This window comes from Neopelma chrysocephalum, unplaced genomic scaffold (assembly GCF_003984885.1).
Source record: "Neopelma chrysocephalum unplaced genomic scaffold, ASM398488v2 Primary Assembly neopelma1_130, whole genome shotgun sequence".
Lineage (NCBI taxonomy): Eukaryota > Metazoa > Chordata > Aves > Passeriformes > Pipridae > Neopelma > Neopelma chrysocephalum.
This window is the reverse complement of record NW_020897792.1, coordinates 565,968-592,005: the sequence shown is the minus strand read 5'-3', so window position 1 is coordinate 592,005 and position 26,038 is coordinate 565,968. Positions and strand designations below refer to the sequence as shown.

The window sequence follows — 26,038 nt, the reverse complement described above, 5'->3', positions numbered from 1 at the left end:
GAAAAATCGTTCATTTTTTGATATATTTCCTTTTCCTAATTAAAAAATTCAATTTTGGTATCTAGGAAGATTTTGCAGTTCTGAGCACTTTGCCTTCTACCTTAAGCAAAGTCCCTTCCCCTCAAAAAGAAGATAAATTAAATTCCAAGGCAGTCACCCTTCCCCTTCAACCTAAAACCCACAAATGGACTTTCACCATTCATTTTTTCACCTCCAGAGATGTTTAGGCTTTGGTTTCCCAGTACTTCCATGCAGCTAAGTGAGCTGTTACCACCTGAAGAGGTTCTGGGTCGAACAGCTGCTCTCAGCACAGCTGAGAGTGTCCAAGCACACTGGGAAATGCCTCCAGTCCCACTGATCAGGATAAGCAGGAGGAAGAGCCGAGCCAAGGGCACCCACAGGAGGGTGCCCGCTGCTCAGTGGCCTCAATGCCCAACAACGAGCCTCTTCCTCAGAGCAGGCAAGTCTCCTCATCCAGGGATGCCACAGGCACTCGGGATCCTGAAGCCCAGCTCCTCAACCCCATCTCAGTGAAGAGGACATGCTGGAAGCCAGACAGGACGTAGCCACCACCTCTCTGTTTTGCCCTTTTGCAAATTGACTTGCTCTGTGCCCTCTGCTCTGCTTAATTGATCCTCTGCCCATCCCCAGCAAACAAATTGTTCTCCTGTCTCATTCATAAGATGCTCCAAATAAAGCGTGTTTCTGCCTGAGCAAACGCCCTCCGGGGGTACTTTAAATTGTCACAGTGCATAAGGCTTTCCCTGAAATCTGCATTTTTACAGTGCTGGCTCCCCACGATGGCCCCTGGAGCCACACTTAATCTATTTCAAGGGATGTAGAGACTTCTCTTGCTTAAACAACCTGGCTAGGAAAGCAAAGCTTGCTTTAAACCTTTTCATCCTCCCTTTCCCCCCAGTCCAGCTGGGTTTTCCTTTTCTATCCTGAAAACAAAGAAGCAAACCAAACTTCAAAAAAGTGTTTGCTGATCCATCTCCAAGAACCCATGAAATCGAAGCACCATCCAGTTGAAACTGGGCAAGGACTCAAATCCTTGTGGGATCTGAGGACTAGCAGCAGTCACAGTTGATTCAACCCAGCCTTGCTGCCTGAGGAGCACAGCTGAGGCTGAAGCCCTTCAAAGCACACTTCGAGCGAGCAGCCAGTGTGCCCAGGAGATGTGATCCACAGCTGTGAAATCCCACCACAAGCTTGTAACTTACTCCAAACCCAAGGCTGGTACAGAAATCCTGCCGAAGGAGAAAGCCATCTGTGGTGATAACAGGGAGGAGCTCAGATCTGAGCTTCTTCACAGCCTTCTCAGGTATTTCCAGGACACAAACCCAAGCATCTCCCACCCGACAGAGCTCCTGTATTTGTACAGGATTGCCTTAGGGAGCAAGGAACTCCTCAGCATCGGGAGGCATGGATGCAACTGCTCCAGTTTTGTCTTTAAATCTGTGTATCATGGAGACAAAAAAAAAAACCAAACCAAAACAAGACCAAGCCCAAGGTCCCAGAGCCTCTTCCCAGGAACCCCAACATGGGCAGCAAGGCATGAAAATGCACATGAAAATGCACATGCAGCACACGGAGCAGAGCAAAGGTTTTTCCCCTCGAGTGTGATGCTGGCAGGTTCTCACCACGCAGCCCTGCCTTGCTCAGGGCCAGCAAGGGCAAATTTGGAGCATGGGCTTGGCAGGATATTGCAAAAGCTGGGATCAGAGCTGCATCCCAGCTGGAGTCTAAAATAACTATGAGATTACCTCCACAGGAGCGCAGCCAGCATGGATAATGCTCGGACTGTTCCTCTCCCAGCTTGCCACAGTCTTGCCTGGCTTTCCTTCCACCTTTCTTCAAAGCCTCCTTCGTTGCAGGAACTTTATTCCTTCCCCTCCCCTGCTGAGGGGAAAGAGAAGGGGAGAGGTCAGGGATCCATGGCTGGAGCCAACAAACAGCATCCCAGTGCCGAGCCACAGGTGACTTCAACACCGGCAGGTGCCAGCCAGAGTCTAGCACAAAGCCAGCTAGACTTGTGCTAGAACATTGTGTCCCCTGCCACCAGTGGCAAGACCTGGGCTCCAATGCTGCAGCCAAGCCAAACCCCGACATGCTTCAGATCAGGAAAAGACACAACCAAGCAAGGGGAATGTCAGGGGATGAGCTCTAAAGCCATTTATTGAAAGAAAAGGATGGAAATTCACATGAAACCAAAGCTGGACACGCAGGAGGAGGGATGAGCTTTGTCAGGTTTCTTAAAGGGTCACTGTGTTTCTGATCTTTTAAACAGTCTCTTCATCCCCTTCCAAAGGATGCAACTTTGGGATGGTAAGAAGCTGTTTCTTCCTCCACTGGAGGGGCATAAAAATAAACCTGTCAGCTCATATTATATACAAATATGTGGGCTGTAGTTATGTTCTGGGGGGAAATACCACTTTCTCAGTATGTAAAATTAAGAATCATTACCCTTATTTTCTTTATCTTACTGAAATTTTCTTTTTTTTAACCAAAACCTTTGAGACTTGAAGTCTGAAGGTACCTCAGAGCCCATCATCCAGGAGAAAACCAGCTGAGCAGCCAACCTGGGCACATCACACACAGGACAACAAACCCCAGGGTGCTGGCTACAAGAGCTCTAATCTGGACCCCAACCATGGGACACAGGGAGAGCTGGGGTGGGGAACGATCAGAGCAACACAAGAACACAAAACAGGGCTCCTTTTCCTTATAAAACAGGCAGTATCTGTACAATGTGGCCACAGCCACAGGTGCCTGGCAGGGAATTTAATACCAGAGGCGAAAACCTTTTCTGTCTCTTGTTTTTTGGACACACAGGTATTGCATCTCTGTTGGATTGTGCATGGAAATGCAAAGCCTTGTTAAAGCTGGAGGACACCAGCCATCCAAAACCCGCCTGTCCTTCAGGGCCAGGGCTGCCTGGCACAGGCACTGCCAGGGCCTAACAGACCATGGCAGACAAGCCACAGCCAGGGAAGCAACCTGGGTTTCCACAAGTCTGGCAAAACACACCAAAAAAACCACATTCAGGAGGTTGGATGGGTGCGATGAGACACAGCAAGTGATAAATGATATCCTCCAGCTGGCCAAGAGTCACTCGACTCCTGACCAATATGAGACCTGCATCACAGCCCAGCATGCTCCCAATGCCCTGGGAAATCTGTCCTCCAGCCCTGCTGCCTGCTACTGCCCCTGCCCAGGCCAGGGAACCCTCCACAAGAATGGCACATGGAGCAGGATGGTGGCAAGTTGATAAAAGGGCAACGAAGCCCCAGCTGAGCCAAAGCAACCAACATCAAGAGCCCCGGCAGCTGGGGAGGTTTGGTGTCTGCAACTTGAAGGCAGCTCCTTCCCCAGGGAATAGTCCTGCTTTGTCCATTCCAGTCACTCCTAGAGACAGAAGTCCCCACTGGAGGCATGAGGGTGATCTGGCAGCACTTCTGCCCGGGGCTGAGGCTGGCAGGGGGGTGCCAGGCTTCCTCCCAGCATTGGGTGTTCTTCAGGGAGTCCCATGGGAGAGCTGGGCAAACCACGGCCGCTGTGGGTCTAGGAGAGAGAGAAAGCAGGGGTGAGGCCCTTTGTAGGGGGTTATTAGCACTGGTCAGGCTGATCCCAGAGGGGGCTGGCAGGGCAGCCACCCCATGCACATCCCAGCCTTCCCCCAGGGCCTCTCCTGCAAATGCTGACCCGTTGCTGGCACTAGTTTTCACCTACAGACCTGCCTGGGCAGGTATCCCAGCCCTGTGGATCACGGGAAACCACGGCTGCATCTGAAGCAGTGCCTGGTCCTGCACCTGCACTCCTGGCAAGCCAAAAACACGAGGTGGCCACCGAGCTCTAGAGATGTGTCAGGGCTGGTTCTACACACTCCCACACCCCCAGGCAGGGCCAGAGTGAAGCTCTTCAACAGAGTGAGAAGGTGCCTGGCATACGAGTTGGAGGTGGTGTGGAATGGGAGGAGCTGAGGTGCAGGTGACACCCAGATCCAGTGCTGTGGTCCTGGCCTTGGGATGCTGAAGGGCTCAGCAGCAGCCAGGTGGGCTCTCCACAGGGGTTGTGCACAGGCCAGGGGATGCTTTCACAAAGGAAAGACCTGATGCTACAGAATATCATCTCACACGTGCTTTGTACCACCCATCACAGCTCACCAGTGCCTGGCTGGAGCCACTCCTTATACAGAAACAGCAATTAAACAAACAATATGGAAATCAGAGCGAGGAATGGCCACCTCTGAACAAACTCACAGGCTGGTCTTTTGCTCTTCAACTCTTGATGCAAAGAAAAGCCACTAAAACCTCCCTTTCTGGCCATGCAGTAGCTACAGCAAGGCCATTTCCATGTACTCAGCAGCCAGTGTGTGCCTCCCAGTGCCGAGGCTCCCGGGCAATTCCAGCACAGAAAACACTGAACCCCAGAGTGGAGACAGGCCCTTACCCTGTGCCTGCCCTCCTGGCTCAGAGCAGAGGTGGACCCTTACCCTGTGCCTGCCCTCCTGGCTCAGAGCAGAGGTGTATGTCCCGCAAGAATTCAGGGTCTCCAGACGACTGCTGATGTTCCTGAAGTGCCCTGCAGCTGAGCTCGGGAAAGGGTGCTGCGGCATGGAGGGAACAGGGCTCAGCTGCTTTTCGGGAATAGGCTGGTAGGAAGGGGGAAAAAAACTGGGGCACAGAGCCATCTCTTCCCGGGAGCCCCCGCTGCCTGTGGTTTCCACGCTGCATAACCCGTTCAGGTTGAAGTGCTGTGGCAGCAGGCCGGGCCCTGGACCCAAGCAGCCCTGGTGCTGAGAGGTGAAGTCTTGGGTGATGCCATAAAAACCAGGCTGAGCTGGAGACCCCAGGAGTGGGGAAACATAGTCCTGCCACGGGCTGGGGCTGCTGCTGCTGCTGCTGGGAAGGAGGTGTGGAGGGGAGTCGGGGCTGTGGCCACACAGCCCATTGAGCAGTGAGTGACGGTGTTTCAGCCAGCCAGGGCGTCCCACACGGTCCTGGCACTGGCTGGGCAGGGAGAAGGACCCCTGAGCATCCTCCTGGATGGGCTGCACGGCTGGATAGTCACCCTCAAGCCACCGAGCCCTGGGTGGCTCCTGCCTGCGGGGGGTTCCTGGGGGTGAGCTGGGGCCCTTGTCCCATGGGGTGCCCTGCGCTGGCTGGAGGAAGCAGAGCAGAGCCTCCTCCCCAGCTGGTCTCCACTGCGAGCCAGAGCCATCCGTCGGCCCTTCCCCCTCTGGCAGCAGCCCTGGCACGGCGTGGAGGGGCTGTTCCCACAGCTGGACAGGGGGCTGGCCCAGGGCAGGGCTGGGCTGTACCACGCCCTGTGGCAGGTCCTCACTCTCCATGTGGGACGGAGTGTGGGATGGAGCAGGGCCTCCCCCTGGGCTCGGGGACGGGCCTGGCAGGGGACACGCCTGTTCCCCTCCCTCGTGCTCCTCCACCGGAGGGCTGTGGATGTAGGAGAGAACCTGGTTGCTGGCCAGGCTGTCTTTCAGGGATGGGGAGTGCTCTGGGTCCACGTTGACCATCACCATCTTCTCATCCAGCAGCAGGAGCTCCAGGTCCTCTGCGTTCAACCCCAGCCCCTCCAGGGCACTGAAGAGCTCGTTGTTGGAACAGCTCTCGTCGCTCTTAATTGACAGCGAGTCCAGGGTGGCCAAGAGAGGGTCCTCCTGCTGCGAATCCAGCAGCTCCTCTTTGAGGCTGTTCCCCCTTGAAGAAACTGGAGCAGCACCCATACTCCAGGTATCCCTTCCTGCACCTGGCACGGACACATCCTCGAGGTGGAAACTGCTGCTGCAAGAGGGGTTAGGAGTAGGAGTTGGGTGGGAGGTGTACACCGCCTTGTCCTGTCGCATCACGGCACCCAGCAGAGAACTGGGGTCAACACCATTCTTCTGGGAGCGCCCTCCATGGCTGCAGGAGGTCTTCTTGGACTTGCTGGTTTTCCCTTTGCTCTGGAAAGGGTCAGGGAAGCCCAGGAGAGGGTATGCACTTTGGTATAGGAGCGCTTCTCCTGTGGCAAAGGTGAATGGAAGATGCATGGACCGTTTCCAAAGGTGCTCTCCTCCTTCTTCATCTCTGCAGGGCAGGAAGAGCAGACTGTGGCTTACACGTGCACAAATACACCACACAAAGTGCTTTTGCAGTGGATAATTCTGGTCCCTGCAAGCCAAAGCCCCTTTGCTACAACCAGCGTGCATTTACATACAAATACACACACACATTTTTATACACACACACATAAAACCCCACATCTGCAGCATAACCAAGCATCACCCCGTCCTTGCAGGGTGGCCTTGCAGAGGGGGACATGGCTGAACAGCATGACAGCACGGTATCCTATGGCTGCTCCTTTAAAAGGCACAAGAAGCGACGACAGATCCAACATCCTGCCCTGCTCGGGGCATCCCAGGGCCCACAGCGATGGAAACAGCCAGCCTGAACCCCCCTCCCAGCCCAGGCTGCCCCCCAGGCACGTACACGAGGGGTCTCTGGGTGACCACGATGTACTCGGGTTTGCCGTTCTTGTAGACGAGCCGAGCGTTGGCCTGCACCCACTTCCAGCGGTTCTCCTTGGTCAGCAGCCGGAACACCGTCAGGCCGCTCTCCCCCGTCTTCATCACTGCCAGGAGGAAGCACGTGTGCTGGGGGCTGCCACCACCTCACCAGAGGCACGGCTGCCTCTGCTGACACTGCCCTTTCCAGCCAGGATAAGCAGCTGGGGTCAGAGCAGGAGCGTGGCTGGCGCACACAGGGGACACCTGTGGCCAGCCCAATACCCCTCCCTGCACTCACAGGATCCCAGAATATGCTGAGTTGGAAGGGACCCACAAGGGTCATCAAGTCCAACCCTTTGTCCTGCACAGGCCCATCCCCAAGAGTCACACCCTGAGGATCATCCAAACCCTCCTGGAGCTCTGGCAGCCTTGGTGTGCCCACTGCCCTGGGGAGCCTGGGCAGTGCCCAACCACCCTCTGGGGAAGAACCTTTGCCTGAGATCCAACCTGAGCCTGCCCTGACACAGCTCCAGCCATTCCCTGGGTGCTGTCCCTGGTCCCCCCAGAGCAGAGCTCAGTCCCTGCCCCTGCCCAGGAAGGTGGAACTGCAGGGAGGTCTCCCCTCAGTCTCCTTTTCTCCAGCTGAACACACCAAGTGCCCTCAGTGTCCTCACACGGCTTCCCCTCCAGGCCCTTCACCATCTTTGTTGCCTCCTTTGGACGGTCTCTAAGAGCTTGATATCTCCACCTCAAGCTCCCTGCTGTGACAAGAGCCCCACAGCAAAGCATAAAGTAAAGCATCCTACAGGGAATGCCTTGATGCGGCAGCCAAGGGAGCTGCCCGTGGTCCCAGCCCACTCCTCAGCACTAGGGGTGGGCACAAGTGGCCAGGGCAGGGTCTCTTACTCCTGACGTGGTTCTCGGCGCAGTACAGCGTGTCGGCGGCGTGCACGAACTGGTACCCGGTGCCGCACATCCGCAGCTCCGCCTCCGTGTAGCCCAGGACGATCTTCCCCCTGCGGGGGGACGGGGAACACACCCAGCTCACGGGCTGTGCCTGGGGAGGCAACGCTGGAAGCCCACAGCACCACCCCTCAAACCAGCCCTGCTGCTTACTTGGCATCACACGCCAAGGGGGTGAAGTCCAGCTTGTGCTTGGTCCTGAAGATCATGTTCTTGGTGCGGATCTGCAGGATGGACGGGGGCTGCAGCGGGGTGGAGATGGCGAAGAGAGCGAGCTGGGGGGGCAGTGCAGAGCCGTCTTCGGACCTTTTGTTCTGCCCATGAAGGAATTTCAACCTGCCTTGCAGGTTTAAAGCCTGGGAAGAGAAGAAAAGCTCAGTATCATGCAGAAAAGTGGATGAAGAGAGAGGAGAGAGGAGAGAGGAGAGAGGAGAGAGGAGAGAGGAGAGGAGAGAGGAGAGGAGAGGAGAGAAAGAGAGGGAGCAGAGCTGCACTAAAAGCAAGATGTCTGTCTGCAGAGTTGGTGTAAATAGAATCACTGAATCATAGAATAGTTTGGTTTTGGAAGCACCTTAAGAATCATCTCATTCCAAGGCCCTGCCATGGGGTGGGACACCTTCCACCAGCCCCATCCAACCTGGCCTTGAACACTTTCAGCAGGGATGTGGCAGCCACAGCTTCTCTGGGCAACCTGTGCCAAGGCCTCCCCACCCTTGTGACCTGTCCTTCCAAATCCAGTGCTCTGCAGCAGAGAGGAGGAGGGATGAACACCACCTACTTGGTTTAAAGACACGCCTTTAACAGGAAAACCAAGTTAAACACATGGTGGAAAAGCACTTTTGTTCAAGATTCAGCATGTCTGAGAGGAGAGGAACAAGACACTCGTGGAGAGGCTGCAGGTACAGACCAAGCCTGTGGAAAACAGGGGAAGTCTCCTTGCTGAGACAGGCAGGTACTGCACATGGTAGAAAGGTCTTCCAAGAGTAACTTGCTTCAGCAGTGACATGAACCCCTGGCGTGAGCCTGTCCCACCCTCCTGCTGTGGAGGGTCTGCACTCACCAGGAAGCCAGAGGAATTGTCCAGGAGGCAGCGAAAACGGCACACAAAGCTCCTCTCCAGGAAGGAGGAGTTTTCTGGGGGCAGCTGATCCGGTTTGTAGATCACAGCAGAAGAGCCAAGGCCTTTCCCCCCTGTGGAAGAGAGGGACTGAGAGACGATCAAGCAAGGATTCACCCCGGTGATGGCTGGAGATCCCTAGAAAGGGCTGGAGGTCCCCACAGCATTTGCAGTGATCACAGCAACAGAAACTCGGGAAAAGCCACAATGTTTGGATGAAGCCACGGCTTGAGCCACACGGACACGGGCAAGTGGCGGCAGCGAGCTCTGCTCCCACTGTGTACCTGGGGAGCCACACATCTCATGCCAACTGGGATGCCAACCTACATTTACCTCCTGGGGAAGGCTCACCCTCGGGAGTGAGTGGTTGAGGGTTGAGGGCCCAGTGGAGGTTGCGCCTGAATTCCGGCTGGTCCTCGGTGTGGATGAGCTCGAAGACACTCTGGTGCATGACATCTGTCTGGAGGGAAAACGCAACCCGTGAGCTCTGCAGCCTGTCCCTGGGTGCCAGTTTTCATGTCCCACCTGGAAACAGCCCGTCAGGGCCCCAGCTGGCCAAATGAGGCCGGATACCTTCCACCAACACTGATGCAAGTGGGAACAGACAGCACACCTGGCTCTAAGGACCCCTTGCCCACGTTGGGCCTGACCTCCCTCCCAGTCCTAAAGAGCCAATACAGCTCCCCTGTTACACTCTCATCCCTGTAACATGATGTCTTTCAAAATCCTAAAGCTGATGTATGGGATGAGATGAAAACATGGTTTGGGAACAAAACAGCAGCAAAGCCACCTTATCCCTACGCTATTCCCGAAAGAATAAGGCTCTGGGACCTGCTCCCTTTGCTCAGGTGGACAGTCCTCATCTACCCTAGATGCTGGGGACAGCCAGCTGTGTGGGAGCAACACCAAACCACAGCAACTGAGGGACTGTGGTAAGTCCCACTTCCCTGTAAACCTGATCTAGTGCCTTCCAGGTTACCTGGGTGCCCAAGATAACCAGAAAGCATTGGAGCCTTATGGGATTTACCAGTGGCCCAAGGCAAACTGGGCAGGGAACCCCAGACGTCTCACCACGGCCATGAAACCTTGTGGCCCATCAACGTGGCTGGTGGAAAGTATCTGTGGGCCAAAGAAGTCCTTTGTCACCTATCACTGACCACGTCTGGCAATACGGGGTCCAAATTCACAAGACCAAGGAAAAGCCCCAAACAGCCCCCTGAGACTCCTCCCTCCTCCCGGGAGGGAACTCGGGGCTGTTCTCCACCACCAAGGAAAAATGGGCTCTGCAAAGCTGGAGTCCCACTGACCTGATGAAATCCCAGATAGTCCTGAATTGTATGCGAGGAGTAAAATATCAGCCCTTCTGAGGTCACCACCAGCACGAAGCCATCGAGTGCCTGTGGGAGAGAGGAGATGTACCTGTCACACTCACATCACTCCTGCCCAGCAGGACACTGGTCACCCCAGTCCTGGCTGGCCCCAGCTGGCAGGGAGCTGAGCCACCACAGACAGCACCTTCTGCTGGGTTTCCCTGAGGTCATGCAGCTCTTCTGTACAGCTGCCTGAGTGTATCCTAATCCAAACTGATGGAAAACTTCGCTTCCATCCTGGGAGCATTCACTCAGACTCAGCTTTGGAGGACATTTACCTTCATCCTATGCGAAGAGCAAATAAAATCTCTGACCTGCTTGCAGCACAGGAGCTGGTCCATCAGGAACTGGTCCATTCTGGTGGAAATGAGCCCTTCCAACAACCCGGAATCAAAACAGCATTTCATGTTGGCTGCATTAATGCTGTGTCTACCCAGGTGGCTCTGCTCTCACAGGTCCCACCTTTCTCATGGCCCAGGAGGGTCTTGGCAGCCGTGTGTGGCTGCAGGAGGCTGGAAAAGCCAGGGGATGTTCAGGGGAGAGCAAACCCACCACAGTGGTGCCAGCATTGGCTGGGCATTCCCTGCTGCTGCCTGTGGATGGGGATACTGCTTTGGGAGAAACCCACCCAGTCCTGGCCTCGTCTGCATCCCTCCTGTCCTCCCAGGTGCCAGAGGAGTGGCCTGGAGAAGGACCATGGAGTGCAAAGAGCAAGGCCAAGGAAGGTGTTGTCTCCCCTGCCCTCTCCCTCCCCAAGGTGGCCAACCCAGTGTTGAGAGAGCCTCGACCAGTGGAAATGGAAAAGGTAAAAGGGTTTGGCTTTTGAAACTGCAGCAAAACCATCTGATTTCTGAAATGCCAACTTCTTTGTAAGCAGGAGGGAGGACAGGCCGAGTCTTTGCACCTGGAGAAGACTACAAGGGGCAGAGGAGCTTCTCTACCAGTTTGGGAGTGCAGCAGCTGTCCCTGCTCTCTGGCACCAGGCAGGAGCTGACAGGCAGAAGACCACTGCTGACACAGGCACTGGCAGGATCCAGGGAAGCATCCTTAAGTGCTGCAGGCACAGCACCAACCTTTGCAAGCCTCTGTGGCACAGAGCCCAGTGCTTTGAAGACCTCGTCATCCCCCTGCCAGGGCAGAGAGCAGCCCCACAGGAGTCCTCCCTGAGCCCAAGTGATAGAAATCACTGTGACTTAGTCTCACCAGCTCTGAAACGATCCTGACAGACATCCAGTTTAAACCTTCAAGCCCACAGTGCTGCCCAGGAGCAAAGGTCAGGAAAACCCATGAAAATCACTGGTTTACCTCCCCAGAAGCCAAAGAGCTTTCACTGCCCTGACAGCACCCCGTGGCCACCCCTCCCTAAGGGCAACAGGTCCCCGTGGGGGCACACTGCCAGCACGAAGCAGGAGCCCCCTGCAAGGCAGGGTCTTGCATGTGGACCCCAGAAGCCCCAGAGCCAAAACCATCCTGTACCACTAACCTGGCAGGGAAGCCACAGTAGCCAGCCCTGGCTGCTTCCTCCACTCCATAATGCACAGACATCAGGATTAATTAGGGTCTGGCGTGTAGGCTCAGCCAAGTCCAGCTATTGTTGCTGCCAACTCCTGTTTCATTGTCAAGGTCGGTGTTTCTCCCCCCTCTCCTTCCCTTTATTCCGGGCACAAATGCTCTCTCTATTTACTGGGGTTGATCTCAGTGTGTGGGAATCTGCTGCAGAGGTTAATTAGTGCTGCCAAATGCACTTTAACCCTTTGAGCAATATCAGAGGAGGAGAAGGGAAGAATCAGAGTGGACCAAGAGACAAAGCAACTTTGGACATCGGAGGTGATGGATTGGATGGAAGTAGGTTTATAAACATGTAGGAGCATCTCCTTGGGGCATGAAGGCAGATTTGAAGCCCCTGCCACATCCAGAATCCCACTGACAGACCCCTGGGAGAGCCAAACCTACACCCAGAGCTTTTAATGCCCAGCTTGGTACCTCTAAAAGGATGGCATCCAGCTCTGAGAGGAGCTGATGAGCAGGAATCAAACCCCAGCAAGCCCTGCTGAGCAGTTTTGTTACCTCCTGAGGGAAAACCCTCAGTTTTTTGGTTGTTAACTAGCCTGGCTTTAGCACTTCTCTCCCTAGACACGGACATCCCTGCTCCTCAGCTCTCCAGCAGGACAGTAATTACAATTCCTGCTGAGTGAGCGTTTGGAGGGCAGCTGGGGCTGCCCAGCACGCTCATCCCACGCTGGAGGCCAGCCAGGCAGGGGTCAGAGCTGCAGCCTGTGCCCGGGTGCCAGGCGGGGAAGGGAGACCTGTGTCCTTGCAGGACCCTGCGCTGCCAGAGCCTGACCTCCTCCTATTCACTGCGCACAGTTTGGAGACAGAAGGTCATCTCCTGCATCTCTGAATAAACCATGGAAGCAGCAGGCTCAGCCAACCACGCTGCAGCATCCCCAGCCTTGTCTCCAGCATCATCAAGGGAGCTCTGGCAGAGCTCCTGGGATACACCCTGGGACTGTGGGCTGAGCACACAATCAGCACCTGTCTACGTACTGAGTGGCATCACTGCCGCAAAATCAGGGAAGACTCCCATGACATTTTCTTCCCTGTTTTCACCAGTGCTTGCACAACGTGCTCAAGTCAGGCCCAGTGTGCCCATGCTGAAAACAGCACTCAAACACCTTGGCTCCCACATAACACCTACGGCACACTTACACATGAGAGTGAAGAAACAGAGATGAATCTCCGTGCCCAGAAATCCAGCACTCCTTCTACCAAGATGTTTCCTACACATGGACAATTTACAGACGCCAATTTTCTCCAGGAACGAGGGGAAAAGCAGGGGAGCAGCAACACAGTTTCTTCCCCAGGGACCTGAGGAGGTCTTACACCTCTGCTCAGTCACAAGCACAGGGAGCTGCACCACACGGAACCACGGCTTCACCAAAACACCTGCCACCAGCAACAGAACAGCCTGCTTTTAGGGCAAAACTCAAACAAGCTGGAAAAGGGCCAAGAGGAAAATCCCTTGAAGGCATTTGCAAGAGAGAGGTGGCCAGTAAGGAGCACTAACCTGTAGGAGCAGCTCTCCCTCTGGCACGGTTGGAGCGGGTCCGTTGCCGCAGTCTCCATCCCTCTCCGCTTCCTTGGCACCGTGATTCTTCAGAGCCACTGCACGAAGGAGAGGGAAGGGACTTCAGTGCTGCAGGAGCACACACAACCCACCGCCATGAACATCCCAAAAGTGGACCTGGCTGCAAAGCTGGACAATGCTGTGCCAGGGGAAGCCACCGTGGAGTCACAGCCCTCAAAGAGTCGATTTTAACAGGACATTTTCCCCAGTACCCTGAACTGCTGGTTTGGGTTTGTTTTTTTTTCCCCACTCTTTTTTCCCTCCTGGAACTTTAACGACCTACAAGTAACAAGCAGTTAAAGCCAGGGATCCTTGAAGCAGGTAGGCATCAGAATCATAAAATCACGGAATTGTTGAAGTTGGAAAAGACCGCCAAGATCATCCAGTCCAACCGTTCCCCCAGCACTGCCAAGCCCACCACTAACCCATGTCCCCAAGTGCCACATCCACAAGCCTTTTGAACATTTCTAGGGACAGGGAATTCACCACTGCCCTGGGCAGCCTGTGCCAGTGCCTGACCACCCTTTCAGTTAAGAAATTTTCCCTAATATCCAATCTCAACCTCCCCTGGCACAACTTGAGGCCATTTCCTCTCGTCCTGTCTGTTGTTCCCTGGGAGAGAGCCTGACCTCCCTCCCCCAGCTCCCCCCTCCTGTCAGGGAGTTGCAGAGCCAGAAGTTCCCCCCTGAGCCTCCTTTTCTCCAGGATGAGCCCCCCCAGCTCCCTCAGCCTCTGGGCTCATGTCCAGCCACTGTCACCAGCACCCCAGCTCCTTTTCCAGTCGCTCTGCCCCAAGCCCAGAGCGTTGCAGGACCAACAGCAGCAAAAGTCTGCCCTCCACTCTTCCAGGATGAGGAATGTGCCATTTTGAAGGATGTAGCTCAGTCAATGATGTCTTGTTACAGTTCAGCAACACAGTGAGTTTATTCAACCAAATTAAGGCAAGTCACAGCTCACAGTGGGAGAAAAACAACACGGAAAACACATGGATACAAACACAGACATCCGAGATCTAATAGTGGTCGATGCACAATCCATACGGATGAGGAAACCTGTCACTCAGTTTAACTAAAAGATGTGCCTGCAAATTTTGCTCTGTGCTCCCCAAGAGAACAAATCCTGGGGATATTTTAGGGTGGATAATATTAAAAGAGTAAGATGACAACAAGCCTGTGCATGACAGGCCTGTCTAGGAGACAGAGTAAGTTGCAGGAAAGCTGGGAAGCTTCTTGCCAGCACCATGAGGACAGAGGACAGCATTTGCCTGCTGCTAAACCAGCTGCTCCCCCTGGGATGTGGAAGGAAAGGTGTGAGGCACCAGCTGCAGCACCACTGCAGCCTGCCAGGGCTCAGAGAGGGCAAGAGCTCCTTTGGATTTGTCTTTCCCAGCTCCTGTGCTACACGTGCCACAGGGCTGACAGGCTCAGATGCGACGGGAACAAGTGGACACTGAAAACAATTTAATGGCCCAAAAAGCTGTCATGGGGAGCAAAGCCGTGAGCAGAGACTGAGCAGCAACTCAGAAGGCAACAGCCACCAGCACATAAACAAAACCAAGCTCTGTAACACTCGGCTCACCCTGTGCTTTGCCAAAGCAGCTGCTGCAAATCAGCTCCTCCATCCGCGTGGAGCAGATCCCGAAGGACTCAGGTGCTGCAAAAGGCAGATGTTCCAGCTGCATCTCAGCCTTCCAGGACCATCAGATCTAAAGCTGAACCCAGGGGCACCCGTGAGAGGAAGGGTGGTTCAGTCTCCATTGTGGAACCCCCCCATGCAACAGCATTTCTCTGCTGGGAAGGCAAGAACGTGGCAAAGGCACATGGCCCCCTCTTCCACTGCCAGGGCTCCCCTTCCATCCCAAAGCCCTCCACACCCTCAGCAGGTACTGGCTCGCAGGTGGCTGGGAATAAGGAGGGATGCTGTGGTCTGCAGAGCCTCACCAGTACACACCTCAGGCTTTGGGGACAAAAATGTTCCTCCACCAGGCACAGGACCATCCCAAAGATCGACTCAGCTCCATAACCAAAGGCAAAGCATGTCCCAGCTCTAATATTACAAGAAAAAACACCTGATATGGCAGCAAACCCCCTGCTTCTGGAAATTCCCCTCGAGCTCAGCCCGCCCAGATGATGTCAGGAGCTGTGTGGACACGGACAGGCCGACACCAGGGTTGAGGTGTTTGTCCTGAGCGTGGCCTCGCTCTGTCCCACCCCAAATGCCATCCCACCACGAGGGACCATCGAGGGTCCCCTGCCCAGGCTGGAGCCCAACACAAATCCCAGGCAGGGACAGGCCACGGGGCAGAGCAGCACGAGAGCACAGGGCCACAACGGCCCCGTGGTGTGGATGGAGCAGGTTTGTGCCAGTGCCCTTCCGGCTTTTCCCATCGCTGGGAGCAAAATGTAGGAGTTATGAATTATTAAAGGTCTCCAGTCCTCTGCGAGCTCCCAGCCTGCTGTGCCGGAGGTGTGAGATAAAAATAAACCTGGCTGACAGGAGAGCAGCTAAAGGGTGCTGCCCTTCTGCTCAGGGGTCTGGTTTAATGGTTTGATATTACCCCTGCAAAAGGAAATATCAACTACAACAGCTAAAAATAAGACTTTGCTATCAGCACCTGGGCTCTGGGGGAAAAGCAGAGGAGGGCCTGCTGTTCTCAGTGCAGATTCCTGCCACCAAGCCCAACCTGCTCCTGCAAACAGGATCGAACCACTGGGGCGTGAGGGCTGCTCTCCTATAAACCACAGTTCCCACGGGGGTTTCCCTGCCGACTTCACCAAACGGCGCCTTTTCCACCGAGTCACCCAAGGAACGCCAAAGACGACCTGCTCCTGGGTGTGGCCACCCCAGGCTGGCCTCCTGCCCGGTGTGCCCCGGCTTTGTCTGCCCGTAAATAGCCCCTCGCAGCCCCTCGGGTCAGCAATTCAGCAGAACTGTCACAGCACATCAGGCTGACGGGGCGGAGACGAGCCGGGGAACCGCCGCCGCATCCTCCCCCCAGCCCGGAGAGCAGGGACCGGGAAAGGTGCCCTCCCGGCACAGCGCTTCACGCAGGGCAGCGAGACGAGGGGGCAACCTCTGCCCTCGCTGCGCAATTTTCAGCGGGAAAAAAAAAAATAAAAAGAGGGGGGGAGGAAAAAAAAAAACCCAAAAGGGGAGAAGTGGCCTTTGCTGGGCTCCCTCCCTCTGGCCACCGGCATCCAGCCTTTGCTGCTGGAAGGAGAAAGGTGAGGAGAGACAAGTCAGTCGCCTGAAAGCAGCAAGGCTTGCACAGTTTTCTTGCTACTTGTTCCAAGAAAAAGAAAATACAGCTTCTGCCAGGCCCCGCAGGCTATTTTGCCACAAAAAGCCTTTTAGCTGAGAGGAAGAAATTCTCTCCCTGCCCGGTCCCATCTCCGAGGAACAAACTCCCTGCCCGACGTGCCTCCCCACGGGAGGAGGATGCTCCCTGCCCCCGGTCATCCTCACACACAGGTGCTCACCAGGACTCTGCTGCCTGGCCCGCTGCTGTCACCCCCAGGAATCAGAGGGCTGGGGGGGGGCAAGGAGGTGGCTTTCCTCCCTCCACCTCCAGGTGCTTCCCTCGGCACTCAGCCTGGGAAGCTGTTTCACGTGGTGCTGAAGGGACACCTCACTGCCTACCAGGTTTGCCAGTGAACTCCTGAACCTGCCAGGGCTTTGCAGACCTGAGAAATCTCTGCACCACCAAGCGGGAATTAACATTTTTGAGAGGATATCTCCCAGCCCCCCTTCCCTCCACAGGGCAAAAGCTCCCGGTGGGGGCAGTTTCACATCGCCTGCTGACTGCGGAGGAGGAAAACAACACAACTCGATCCCAAACCTGCCCCAGGTGTCAATGCAGGAGTAGCAGGAGAGGAAACCAAACTAATTCATGGCTCTTCAAGGGCTGCAGGCAAGGGCTGGGCTATCTGCATGGCCATTGTTAGTGGGACCAGGCCTTGGGGAGGGGAGAGAGAAGGATTTTGGTAATGGTGCTCCCTGCAAGCCCCAGTGCGTATCAGTCACTCTCTGGGGGAAGGAGAGATTGATTTATTACATTAATTGCCTTTTATCCACCTCTCTCTTTCTGTCATTTGTGGCAATTCCCTGAAAAGCTGGTCTTCCACTCATGGGAGTAAAGACCTTACCACGAGGGACCTCCAGATTCCCACCCACCCCGCCAGCTTTGAGATGCTCACGGGCAGAGGGACCTGCAGCTCTGCTGCTCAGTGCAGCCCCTCAAAATTGTTTTCCCGCATTTTATCGCAAAGAAGAAAGAAAATATTGACAATTTAGAGGAAAAAAACAAACAAACAACCACTCAACGCTTTGGGTTTCTTTTGAATAAACTGAGGTTGTTTCATGTTTAAGAATCACTTAAAGGAAAACGTGGTGTTGCCCCAGCCAGAGTAACATTTTCCTTTAAAATGGACAGGGCTTGGAGCAACCTGGTCTAGTGGAAGGTGTCCCTGCCCATGGCAGTGGGGTGGAACAAAATAAGCTTTTAAAGTCCCTTCCAACCCAAACTGTTGTATGATTGTGTGATGCAAAGGGATCAAAATTTGGCCCAAATGCCTTCTTGGTTGCCACACTCAACTCGGTCTCCTCCCCGCCTCAGTTGGTTTCTCATCACAGCTGTACAAAGCCCATTTTCTAGCAACTGGAAACTACTTCTTGACTTTCCATTTGCTTATTCCTAATGGATACTACGGTTTTACTTAACTTAATACCTGCCACGGCTCCCTGTTGACACGAATTTCATTAAACAGATGAATTATTTATCCCTGCCTGAATGGTGTGGATACACCACCTTCTGCGAACACGCACAGTGAATAATGGATGGCCTCTTATCAGATCTAATTGCACTTTTAGAAGCAAGGAGGCCTCAACCACGTGTGGCTTTTTGTTGTGTCACCAAAGGCACTCGGGTCTCAAAGGGAGAAGCACGTGCAGAAGTTTAAACAAGGACAAAGATGACAAGGACCTGCCAGGCTTTCCCTTCCTCCTGCAGCATCAGCAGCGGTTTGAACTCTCCCACTGCTCATCCCTCAGGAGCTTTAGGTGTCCACCACAGAACGGTTTGGGTTGGAAAGGACCTTAAACACCATCTGGTTCCAGCCCCCCACACCATGGACAGGGCCACCTTTCACTAGACCGGGAAGGATCAGCCCAGCCCAACACCCTAATCTGGAGTTTCTTCCCAGCTCTGCTCCCGTGCTTTCCTTTGAGGGAGCCTTGGGACACCCCGGCAGCCGCTGAGATGGCAGTGAACCCCAGGGACCCCCAACAGCTCCCTACCAGTGACTCTTTGGAGAGCCAGGGGAAAATACTTGGCAAGGAAAGCACACAGCAGGAAAACTGCTTACCTAAGGGGAAGTCACAAGACTTTTCCAGCTTAAATTGCCCCTCCAAGGCCAGCTCATTACCTAGGCAATTAAGAGTGCAGGGTGATCACAGGACCAGGCTTTATTTTCTTAAACCATCCCTTAGGCTTCACTGCTACAGCTCTGCAGTGCTTGGCTGAACAGCTCAGAAGGAAGGAGAGCAGACAAAGTGAACAAGGTTAGTTAGTCCCACACATCCCATCTCAAGGCCTCACCCCTAAGCAGAGGTTCCAGGGGCACAGTTACACAGTCTGTAATAATGATATAATTAAAAGCACTTTTCCAGTCCAACCCAACTGCAGCTCAGGCACTTTTTGGGCTGGCACAGGTCCAGCAATAACAGTCTGGATTCATATCAGTGTTTTGAGGGTGAAGCTCAGCCCTGAGGCTGCACATCGATGCTACAGCAGCCACCTAAGATTTTAAGAGGACCCAGGGAAAATCCCCAAGCCCTCAATATCCACTGGAGCATCATCTTTTAAAAATACATGTGCGAGGCAAACTGCCTAAGTTTGGGATACACAACCTTAACCTTCCATATAAAACGTACTCACGTCGAGCTCAAAACCACAACGGCTACATCTGATCCATGATCACAGGCTGTGCAGCTGGTAGTCCCCCTGGAGCCAAAAATTTCCAAGGTCTCAGCACATGCCAGGGTGTTTTCCTCCTCTCCTCCCAGGCAGCAATGCATCTGAGCTGCCCAGAGGCCGCTGGCAAGCCGAGCAATCCAGGCAGGATGCTCCATCTGCATCTGCATCTCTGAGGATTTCCAGGCAGAATTAGCCCAGTGCTGGCTGGCAGCAAGGCTCACAGTGGGGTTCAAACATGCACCTCCTGGCACCATGGACTGACCTTTTCCTATGGCTCTTCCTACAGTTTATAAACCCCAGAGCTGACTGAGAGCATCCAGAGAAATCCCACGAAAGGAAGGCTGCAGGTCAATTGCTGAATGTCGGTGCCACACGACTCGTGACAGTACAGGGCCCCCAGGGGACACCCAGCTGGACACCCAGGGGCAAGTGAGTGCTCTCACACACCAGAAGGGCCAGGCTTGCTGTAGGATGGGAGGCACAGCTTGGACACCCTTCCCAGCAAGCTGCAGGAACAAACTGCGAGAGACACTTCTCCAAACTGAGCCCTTGCCCGTTTTGACATCTGCCAATTGACCTCCCACCAGGAGTTTAAGCGGCCCAAGCAACACAGATGGTACCCGACAGCCACATGACAAGGTGCCTCTGAGGCATCTTCCTTTTTGGCTAACAAATCCCCACGCAGGGAGAGACAGCAAACCTTCCCCTGAAGCATCTCTCCTTCTTCTCTCCCCCTTTCCTGAAGGCGAGGGAGGCACAAGAGACAGGGACCGCTCCTCCATCAGCCAGCAGTGCTTGCTGGGCCCCGGCACCAAGGGGAGGAACGGGGGAGGGATTAGAGGGGAGCAGCCGCCAGGCACCGGCGGGATAAGATGCTGGCACACGGCTGGAATGACGTGCCGTGCCTGGAATGACGTGCCGTGCACACCCCGGAGCGGGACTCGGGGTAGGGGAGAGAGGGGGGAGGATGGCAGGAGTGGGGCTGTTTGGTGGCTTGGCTTCGCTGCACCACCCCAAGGACAGTCCTCAGCATTACGGGGGACAGAGGAGGGGTCCCCGGGCTCGAGGCAGATGCAGATCCCTCAGCTCCGGGCAGCTGCAGCCCTGCAGCACAGCCCCAACCTCCACCAAACTCCACATGCTAACAGAGCCTCCTGCAGAGCAGGGAGGAAGGGTAAGAAGGTAAGGGGGCAAGTGACAATTAAAAATGTTTGTTCACCAAGGGGGGAAGGAAATAAGACACCTGGGGGGACTGTTGTAGAGGAAGAGATCTGGATAGGAAAGGAGAAGGTACAAAGCCCTGAAGTCAACCGGCACTGATGGAAGCCAACCTCAGCTCCCCCTGGTCCAGGCTAATGGTGCTGGGTTATGGACAGTGCTGCCTTAGCAGCAGGATGGGACGTGGGATGAGCTGGAGCACTGGCCAGGAGTGGTTCACCTCTCTGGCAGGACACATTTCCCAATGTCTCCATCCCTCCCATGGCCCTGCTCCCACACCTAAGTCCACCTCAGCCACGAAGCAGCGTTCCCGTGGGCAGAAAGCATTTGTACATACTTGGGATTGCAAAGTCAGGCAATGGGGCCTGGGAAAGGCACCTGGGAATTTCACGGAGAGCAGCAGTGCTGCTCCATCACAAGAGAAGCCTATCTCATCTTGATGAAGATCAGGAGGCTCCAGGAGGAGACCACAGCCAAGTTCCCTCCTTTCCCAGAGATGCTGAACACACACGGCAAACACCTGGCACTGAACTGCTCCCTGCTCTGTTACACTGCAGAGATTATGCACAAAAGTTGAGCAGAATTAGTAGGCAAACACACACATGGATGCTCTTGTCCTTTGCACTTCCAAAGACCTGCAGAAAGCCACCACTTGGCATCAGGGTGGCAGCAGGAACACAGCAGACACACCAGCCCAGTACTCAGCCTGAGGAAAGGATTGTTTTGATAAATAATCCTGCTTAACAAAGACAGTGTTTAATGATCTCTAAACCACTCCAAAGATTAAACAACAGAACATTGAGCAGCCTTAAATCCTCTGATTCCTGCCATAGAACTTCAGGCCTTTAGTTGTGCCCCCAGACAGGCAGAGAGGCAACAGGGGCAGCATCATTTAAGGCCATATAAAGTATTAAAGTCCTCGTGCCCAAAGGCAAAATGTGTCTTTTTAAAAAAATCAAAGACCTCCCGGTAAAATCTCGCCGAAACAATGTTCAAAACTCCACTGTTCAGATAAAAGCACATGCAGGTGCTTCCTGCACACGGTATCTCAGCCACCTCTGATGGTTGAGCAGCAGGTTCGCTTCCAGAAAAGCAAAATAAAAAGGACATGGAGCTGTTGGAGCGAGTCCAGAGTGAGCCACAAAATGCTCTGATGGCTGGAGCCCCTCTGCTCTGGAGCCAGGCTGGGAGAGCTGGGGGTGTTCAGCCTGGAAAAGAGAAGATTCCAGGGAGACCTGAGAGCCCCTTCCAATGCCTAAGGGGGCTCCAGGAGAGCTGGAGAGGGACTGGGGACAAGGGCCTGGAGTGACAGGACAAGGGGGAATGGATTCCCACTGCCAGAGGGCACGGTTAGATGGGATATGGGGAAGAAATTCTTCACTGGAAGGGTGGTGGGCTCTGGCACAGGTTGCCCAGAGAAGCTGTGGCTGCCCCTGGATCCCTGGAAGTGCCCAAGGCCAGGTTGGACGGGGCTTGGAGCAGCCTGGGCTAGTGGAAGGTGTCCCTGCCCATGGCAGGGGGTTGGAATGAGGTGGGCTTTAAAAGGTCCCTTCCAACCTAAACTATTCTAGGATTAAAAATGCAGTATGTGTCTAAGGAGAGCTGTGGAGCTCTGCCTTTTGAGGAATTTATCACATGGCCAGAAGGTGACCAAGAGCCTGAAAAAAAACCCAAGAGGAGCTCCCAAAGATTTTACCAGTGACCAAGATCTACAGCCACTTGAGCCTATACAAACTTCCCCAAGATGCTGAAATAAAATTAAAACCAATCAATTAATAATTAATAAATCAATAATTATTTATTTATTCCGGCTGGAGAAACGGCGGCTGGCATAACCCTGCTGGGTGAATTGCTGTCAGAGGTCATGGGCAACACCTGAGACCTGCTTCAGATGTTTCTCCTCACAATCCATGGCAGCACACCCCAGTTTTCATCCTTGCTTTCTCGTGATCTGCTTTCAGGAAGCACTCGGGACACACTGGAGCAGGGGACACGAGGGCTCCTCCTTCTTGCTCCCTGCTCCATTCCAGGGTTTATAGAGCCTGTTTCTGAGCTGCCTCCTGCCATGCTGGCTGCTCCCAATAAGCACAGAAAGCCCCCAAACCACTGGTGTTTTCTGATCTGATCTCACCCAGGGCTTGTGCAGCTACAACTGTCTCCTTGGGATCCTGTTTTACACTCCCAGGGATGCTGAGCAGGACTTGGAGCACATGAGCCCTCCCGGCCTCCAGGTGCCCCTCCTAACCCTGCTCCCTGACAGACCAAGGGGAAAAAATAACCTAAACATGTAGATAACCAAGAAGGAAAAATGAGAGGAAGGAATAAAAAGAGTATTTTGAACAGGAGCCTTCCTAAGGTGAACTTTATCTCAGCTCCAGCACAGCCACACCACTCCAGCATTCACTCCAAAAGGAATAAAGTCACTTAAAATCATTCAGTTTTGTCAATGAGCTTGCCAAGGGCTCCTTTGAAGGATTTTTTTTTTAATTATTATTTTGTTTTAAAGCACCAGGAGAGACTCAACGAGGTCTGCAATCACTATTTGCCTCTAAAAGGACGAGGCTTTCCTCCTTCCCTCCCACCCCTGAATTACAGTGACCTGCCTCAAAGCAGAAAGGAGCGGGCACCATCCATCCCACAGCCTCAGGCAGTCGGGAAGTTGGAGCCGTGAGATCAAGCCAGATGGAATGATGGGGAGGGAGGAAAAAGAAAAAATGAGAGAGGATCTCAGAGCAGTAAATTTCAACCAAAGTCACCCACGGTGTCAGGGGAGTGGGAATGTCAAACCCCAGGATGCACAGCCCTAGCAGGATGTTTGTGGAGCAGCAGGACCATGTTCCCAGGAATGCTCACCCTTCCCTGGCTGAGCTGGGGCAGCATCCCAGCACAATCTGCCTGGAAAGGATGATAAACCCCAAAACAGCTCCCGGTGTGGCACTTCCAAAGTCATGAAGTCCCCTTCCAAACAGCGGGATCAACTGTCCTCTGCCTCAGAGCATCCTCACAGACAGCATTCCAAACCCTTTCCAGAGCAAAACCAGATCGGAAAACACAGCCAATACAGCCCAACAGACTGACCTAATGCTCCAAGGCAAACAACTCTCCCTGGCCATTCCTTTTCCAGCTCACCCGCTGGTCAATCCTTCAAGTGAGGTTTAAAGGAGAACGGAAAAAGGGGGGGAAAGGAGATATTGAATATATTCAGTGATTTGGAGTTAAACTGGGAAATTGTGGTGTTTCTGTGGCCACATGCAGCATTCTCAAGGCACTGCTACTTCATCAGGAAAACCCAGGGATGCCTCGATGCCATCCTATTAATTACAATTACAGTGCAGTGGAATGGCTCCCAAAAATCAAAGGTTCCCAAATAAACTGTAACCACATCACAGGGAATTATTACTCACTGTCAGCACACCAAGTCTATCCTAACAGAGGGGAAAAAGTCACTTGCATGGGGAAACTTCCCAACTGGGCAGCTCCAGGCTCAGCCACAGTCCAGGGCCACGGAAACTCTCCAGCCTAAACCAGAATTTTCTACTTCAGCAGAACCCATGAACAAAATCAGCTTCATCTCTCCAGATCCTTCTGATCCCAAATGAGCACCTGGCACAATGCAACCAGGGCTGGGCAGCTGGAGAGGGCACAGAGAGGAAATGAGGGGGGAAAAGCAATTCCAGGGGAAAGAAACCAAAATTCTGGGGGGAAAAAGATGAAATTCTAGCAGGGGAAAGCACAAAATATTTGGGGGGGGAACAATATTCTAAAGGGTGAAGATATGAAAGACATAAAATTCCTGAGAGGAGAGGGAAGACACAAAAGTGGAAGGGGGAAAAAGACCACCAAAATTTGAGAGGGAAGGGGGGGAAATAAATTGGGGGGGGTAACCCCAAAATTCAAGGGGGAAAATAAAAAAGAAAATTTGAGGGGGAGGGGAAAAAAAAAATCAAACCCAAAATTCAAGCGGGAGAATTCACAAAAATTCGAGGCAGGTGGGGGAAATCCACAAATTTCGAGGAGGGAAAAAAAAACAAACCAACAAAAATTCGAGGAGGGTAGACGCACAAAAATTTGAGAGGGAAAAACCCATAAGGGGTATGGGGGAAAAGGAAAACAAAATTCGAGGGAGGAAAAAAAAACCTCAAAATTCAAGGGAAGAACACACAAAATTCTAGGAGGTAAAGAAAACAAAAATCTCGGGGGTGGGGGGTGGAAGAGGGGAATCCCACAGAATTCTGGGGGGAAAACAACCACACAAAATTCTAGGGGGAAAAAAACCACACAAAATTCTAGGGGGAAAAAAACCACACAAAATTCTAGGGGGAAAAAAACCACACAAAATTCCAGGGGGAAAAACACCCCAAATGTTCTGGGGAGGAAAACAAACTTCGGGGCGGGCAGAGGGAATTCCAAGAGGGGCGCAACAATATTGCGGGGCGGGGGAGCAATTCCAGGGGGGAGATGCAGCAGTGGGGGGGACACAACGCACGGTTCCAGAGGGGATGGAGCAGGGAGGGGACACCGCACAGTTCCAGAGGGGATGGAGCAGAGGGGGGACACACCGCACAATTCCAGAGGGGATGGAGCAGAGGGGACACACCGCACAATTCCAGAGGGGATGCGGCAGAGGGGGGACACACCGCACAATTCCAGAGGGGATGGAGCAGAGGGGACACACACCGCACAGTTCCAGAGGGGATGCGGCAGAGGGGGGACACACCGCATCATTTCAGAGGGAATCCCGAGGGGGAATCGCGATTCCCGGAGGGAAGCCGTCGGTCCCTTACCACCGAAAAAGCTCCTGGCCCGCAGGAAGCCGGCGCTGAGGCGAAGCACCGAGAGCTTGTCCAGCCCGGCCACCACGTCGGGCGGGAAGGGCAGGAGCCCCGCCAGCCGCTCCAGCTCCCGGTTCAGCCGCTCCCGGTGCCGCTTGGACGGGTTGGAGCTGCCGCCTTCGGCCGCGCCCGGCCGCGTCCTGCCCGGGGGCACAGCCGCGTTACCGGGAGCGGGGATCACCCCCCCCGAGCCCCTCGCCCCCCTCAGCCCCGGCCCCTCGCCCCCACTCACGCCCGCGGCAGCGGCTTCCTCCGCCTGCGCCCCGCGTACATGGCCCGGCCGGCAGCGCCCGGCGCCGCTCCCTCGGGGAGAGCCGGCGGGAATGGGAATGGGAACGGGAATGGGAACGGGAGCGGGAACGGCCCGCCCTCGGGGAGGGGAGGGGCCGGGGGGGATCGGGGCGTGATGGGGAGGGGGGACCTTGGCTGCGGAGAAGCGGGATTTGGGGTCTGGAGGGGGAGTGGGAACGGCGGGGGTGAGGGGGGATGTGGGGCGGTGATGGGTGAGGGGGATGCAGGGGTCTGAAGGGGGGATTTGGGGTCTGAAGGGGGAGTGGCGGGGGAGGGAGTAGGGGGGTGATGAGTGAGGGGGGATGTAGAGGGATTGATGGTGGTGGAGGAGGGTTGAAGGGGGATTTGGGGTCTGAAGGCGGAGTGGGAACTGCAGGGGTGAGGGGGGGTATGGGGGGATGATGGGTGAGGGCGATGTGGGGGGATGAGGGGGATGTAGGGGTATTGATGGAGATGGAGGGGGTTGAAGGGGGATTTGGGTTTGGAAGGAGGATTGGGAGGTGGGGGAGTAGGGGGCTGATGGGTGAAGGGGGATGTAGAGGGGGGTAGATGGTGGTGGATGTGGTTGAAGCAGTATTTGGGGCCTGAAGGGGGAGTGGGAGGTGGGGGGAATAGGAAGTGATGAGGGATGTGGGGGG

General features: G+C 54.4%; 1 protein-coding gene across 1 annotated transcript; it reads right to left on the bottom strand.

The window, feature by feature from the left end:
- Positions 1 to 3,300: 3,300 nt before the first annotated feature.
- Positions 3,301 to 25,382, bottom strand: LOC113975009 (aryl hydrocarbon receptor-like). The gene is made up of 11 exons (XM_027698607.1): positions 25,342 to 25,382; positions 25,062 to 25,249; positions 13,026 to 13,123; positions 9,896 to 9,985; positions 8,940 to 9,048; positions 8,532 to 8,662; positions 7,625 to 7,827; positions 7,415 to 7,524; positions 6,492 to 6,633; positions 4,496 to 6,089; positions 3,301 to 3,564 (listed from the first exon to the last, which is right to left on the bottom strand). Exons 1-11 carry the CDS (start codon positions 25,380 to 25,382, stop codon positions 3,409 to 3,411), a joined length of 2,862 nt encoding a protein of 953 aa, XP_027554408.1. The 3' UTR covers positions 3,301 to 3,408.
- Between the last annotated feature and the right edge of the window lie 656 nt (positions 25,383 to 26,038).

Coding starts and splice junctions, on each gene's coding strand:
- LOC113975009 (XM_027698607.1), bottom strand. CDS start 25,382: ATGTACGCGGGGCGCAGGCGGAGGAAGCCGCTGCCGCGGGC. Junction 13,124..25,061: donor GGCCAGGAGCTTTTTCGGTG/GTAAGGGACCGA, acceptor TCCTTCGTGCAG/TGGCTCTGAAGAATCACGGT. Junction 6,634..7,414: donor CGCCGAGAACCACGTCAGGA/GTAAGAGACCCT, acceptor TCCTCCTGGCAG/TGATGAAGACGGGGGAGAGC.